At 35.7% G+C, this 4,349-nt stretch overlaps 1 protein-coding gene across 1 annotated transcript; it reads left to right on the forward strand.

Annotated features, from left to right (window-relative positions):
- Nucleotides 1-1,467: 1,467 nt before the first annotated feature.
- Nucleotides 1,468-3,803, forward strand: LOC142518061 (DCD domain-containing protein NRP-B-like). Its single transcript, XM_075620674.1, has 5 exons — nt 1,468-2,555; nt 2,847-2,947; nt 3,039-3,122; nt 3,208-3,318; nt 3,413-3,803. The coding sequence occupies exons 1-5, from the start codon at nt 1,757-1,759 to the stop codon at nt 3,452-3,454; spliced, it is 1,137 nt and encodes a 378-aa protein (XP_075476789.1). The 5' UTR covers nt 1,468-1,756; the 3' UTR covers nt 3,455-3,803.
- The last annotated feature ends 546 nt before the right edge of the window (nt 3,804-4,349 follow it).

A 4,349-nucleotide genomic window follows, 5' to 3' on the forward strand; every position in this document is an offset into this window, starting at 1 on the left:
GAGTCTTTCGTGCATTGCATATTACATTTTATTAAATGATTATGCATGATTTATGATTATTGTTGTTATTTTTGAACTGTTTCATACCATAATCCTAACCTCATTTGTTTTATGGGGGGCTGCTATGGTTGCTATTGGGCACCATGGTAAATCTCCCGAGTCGTTTTGCAGCATCAGGCCGAGATTCCGCCAGTGGAGCTCGGAATTGAGGTTGGATTGCTTGGTTTTGTTCAGTGGAGTCTCCCAGTTAGTTTATATGTATGTCTTGAGTTTGTTTTAGTCTTGTATTGTAGTTTATTTTCCGGGGAGATGTCCCGTGTATCTGTAGTGATATTTTGTTGTTTTTGTGATGTTCTGAGTCGACTCTGAGATTCTTTTGATCTGGTGAGTATTTGGTAAGTTTTAATTTTTGTTTAGTCCTGGTCAGTGCGGTTATAGGTTGTTGACTTCGGTTTTTGTTTTTATGAATCTAGTTGGAGTATATTTTGATATAAACTACTGCTTGAGTTTTCGGGATGTCCTACTTATGGGGAGGTCATGCCGAAATTTTTCTAGGCCCTGAGGTCTGTTTTAAAGTATTTTAAACATTTTCCGCTGCAACTTTAAATCAAACCATTATTGTTTGATCATTAATTGTCATTAGAGTAAATGAGACTCACAACATATTTGTCAAAAATCTCCATTGGATGCTTGGTAAATTCTTCGGGACTCAAATTTTGTCTCGTTAAAATATTGACAGTAAAATCATGTGGAAAAAATTTGAGCGAAGGAAAAAAAATCATAACAATAAATATTTATTTGAATGTCCTCCCGATGATGGATACGTTAAAACCTTATTAGGAAAAAAATCGTAATAATAATATTTATTAATAATTATTATTGTATTACTTCTAGAACATCAAATAATATATCATAAAATTAAGTATTGACAATACGTTATGCTTCTCATGTAGGTCAACATAATGAGATTTATCTTAATTCTCAAATTTGTTACAATATCGTGCTGATAACATATAAATCATAAGAGAAAGACAGATAAATACATAGAATTCATATAAATCAATAATACTCATGTTCAATTTTCATTAAACTCAATCTTCATATTTATAAGAAAAAATTATAGCATACAAATATTTATAGATATTATTTTTTTAGATTTATTTTTATCACAAATATCTATAATATAAACAAATAAAAAATAATCTAAGTCAACAATATATTTATAACAATAAATTATGTATAATGTTTCTCAATAAACTTGGAACGTATTATTGTTATTATTTAAAAAAATATTTATCGAAAAATTGGCAAATACGCAGTAATTGCTATTTTTTATGAACGCATAAGATTTGAGAGATCTTCGTCTAGGCTGCCGCGTGTTACGCCAATAAAATCCTTGAATCACTCTACGCAGTGTGAAAACTCCGTATCCCGTTTTCTACTACGACCTTCTAGATTTCCCACTATTTATTTAATTAGAATCCCCACAGCCGCTTCAGTTTCACTTCCTCAACTACGAAAACCGCGTTTATGTTTCCATTTTACCTCTGCTCTTGGAAAAATCTACACGTAATCCTTATTTCCTCGAAATTTCCAGTTTTTCTTCTCAATATATACCATACCTCCTGTTTCTTGTTCTTTCCAGCAATCCCATTTCGTAAAGTTAGCTTCTTTATTTGTTTAATAATTAATTAGTAATAACAATAATTTGATCTAGTTTCGGGTTTTTTGATTTTTTGGGTGGAATTTTTTAGTAATGGAGAGCAACCAGTCTACCTTCTGGCAGTTCAGCGATAATCTTCGTCGTCATACTGATAATTTGTCGAATCTGTCGTTTAATGATTCGATTTGGAGTACTGGTTATGCAGCTAAGCGGGAGCGCCGGAACTTTGATTTCCGAAACGGTGGTGACGCGGGGTCGGTGAGCTCGCCTTTGGAGCTGGTCAACGATATTGAATCGGATCTGGAAAGGTTGAATCTTGGGTTCATTAACGAGGGGTGGAAGGCTCCAGCTCCGATTAAGGACAACGTTTCCGGGTTTGGAACTCCGAGGAACAACTTCGGGTTCACGAAAGACGACTGGAAATCGCCAATCAACGCCGATCTTCCCCGGTTGAGGTTCAATGACACCATTTCCGGGTACGGGTTCGGCAACGATGTGTGGAAAGCTCCCCTCAAAGACGACTTATCAGGGTTCGGATCCAAACCCGCTCTACACGGCTGGTTGAACAAGGGGATTTATCCGACCACTCCATCTCTGAATATCAAGAGTTACAACAGAGGGAAAGGTCATTTTATCAACAACGTTGCGGTGAATAAGTCTGGGGTGAAGAACGAAGAGGAGATAGCTTACGGCGGCACCGGGAAAAATGGGAAGAAGAACAAAGTTAAGGAGAATATTGGGAATGGTAACGGTGAAAACAAGAATGGTTTGGATAAAAGATTCAAGACGCTGCCACCGGCGGAGGCTTTGTCAAGAAATGAAACCATTGGAGGGTATATCTTCGTGTGCAACAATGATACCATGGCTGAGAATCTTAGAAGGCAACTCTTCGGTATGTTATTAAATATTATTCGCAGGATCTTAGGTATCTAATTTTTGGATTGTGGAAAGAGATCCCTTCGAGTTCCGTTTAACTGGTGATGGTTTAGTTTCTTTAGGATGAAAATTATTTATGAACTTTGAATTGGTTTTACACGAGTGATTCAGATAAAAAGATCTTTGGAATTTGAATGGAGTTTGCTTTGGATTCATACTGTCGAAACTTCTTTCATTTGCAAAATTGTTCTTGAAATGAAACAATGTTTTTTACTTATCTAAATGCGTCACACGATCTTGTTTTCAGGTTTGCCTCCCCGCTACCGCGACTCGGTCCGTGCGATAACACCAGGATTACCCCTCTTCCTGTACAACTACTCGACCCATCAACTCCATGGAATCTTCGAGGTTCGTGTCCTCTCTGATCGATGATAAGTCTGGATCCCCACTGATGGGTTTTCTTATTTATCGTGGCCTGACTTGTGGATTAATTGTGCAGGCCGCAACATTTGGTGGATCTAACATCGACCCAACAGCTTGGGAGGACAAGAAAAACCCTGCCGAATCACGGTTTCCTGCTCAGGTTCGGTCCTACAGCATACCATTCCAAAGAAACATAGCAAACTCATGTTTATCTAGGGAAAACTCAACGTTATATTTACGTGCAGGTTCGAGTGATCACGAGGAAGATTTGTGAACCTTTGGAGGAGGATTCATTCAGGCCAATCCTCCATCACTACGATGGACCTAAGTTCCGTCTTGAACTGACCGTACCAGAGGTGAACATACTCATTCCCTTCCGAGAGCAAATTGGGATATTATTCGAAAAGTTTATATAAATTGGCCTAACATTCATATGGTTTGAACCTGCAGGCACTATCCCTCTTAGACATTTTTGAAGAAATCGATGCTTGAAAACGCAGTATACCTTGTATGATGAAAATAAACGAAGATCGGAGTCTTGAGTTAGAGAGATTGCGAGACGAACTTAGTAGGATACGGCCATTTATGTGAATATGAATACAACGTTGCTGCAATGTGGGGATGGAATATGACACCTCCCTCCTATAGTACAGTATCATGTATTAAGTTTATATTTGTGTAATGTAATACATTAGGAAACGTTATACGTCTAGCTATTCCCCTCGTTACAATTGCATCTTTTGTGTTTTTTGTGTTTATTAGAAGTTTTCCCGCTATTAGATGGACAACAAATATTTAAGTTTGAGACGAGATATTGAATTTGAGATAAGGAGTTACTTGATCTCTCAAGTAAAAAATTCATGTTTGATGTTGGAATTGGATAAAGAAAAAGTAGGATATTTTGATGGTAAAAAACGAGTAGATTTTTCGTAATACGATCTCACGGATCTTTATCTGTGAGACAGATCAATCTCATCGATATTCATAATAAAAAGTAATATTTTTACTAATGTTTTTAATGGATGACTTAAATAAGAGAGTTGTTTCACAAAATATGATCCGTGACATCATTACACAAGTTTTGTCGTAAAAAACATATGACTTTGTTATGAGTTGGATATTTTTTTGGGCAAATTCCTTAATTTTGATGGTTGTTAATCAAAATTGTTTTTTTTTTTATAGTAAATTTCTCTTTTGCTAATAAATGGACACGACTGAAATTGGATTTTAAAATGATTTATTTATTTCTTTGAAAAGATAATATCTTTTGATTATTAAGTTAATTACCTATTTTCTATTTTCCTATATAAATATTTTTTTCGATTGAATAAAAAACTATTGCGGGGATTTTTGAATTTTTTTATTATTTATTGACATAAGAGGTGCA

The sequence above is a fragment of the Primulina tabacum genome, chromosome 11, assembly GCF_025594145.1.
Source record: "Primulina tabacum isolate GXHZ01 chromosome 11, ASM2559414v2, whole genome shotgun sequence".
Taxonomy (NCBI): domain Eukaryota; kingdom Viridiplantae; phylum Streptophyta; class Magnoliopsida; order Lamiales; family Gesneriaceae; genus Primulina; species Primulina tabacum.

Bases quoted from the DNA above. Each gene is read 5' to 3' on its own strand.
- LOC142518061 (XM_075620674.1), top strand. From the start codon at position 1,757: ATGGAGAGCAACCAGTCTACCTTCTGGCAGTTCAGCGATAATCTTCGT. The intron at 3,123-3,207 runs GTTCGGTCCTAC...ATTTACGTGCAG, and splicing joins AATCACGGTTTCCTGCTCAG to GTTCGAGTGATCACGAGGAA. The intron at 3,319-3,412 runs GTGAACATACTC...TTGAACCTGCAG, and splicing joins TTGAACTGACCGTACCAGAG to GCACTATCCCTCTTAGACAT.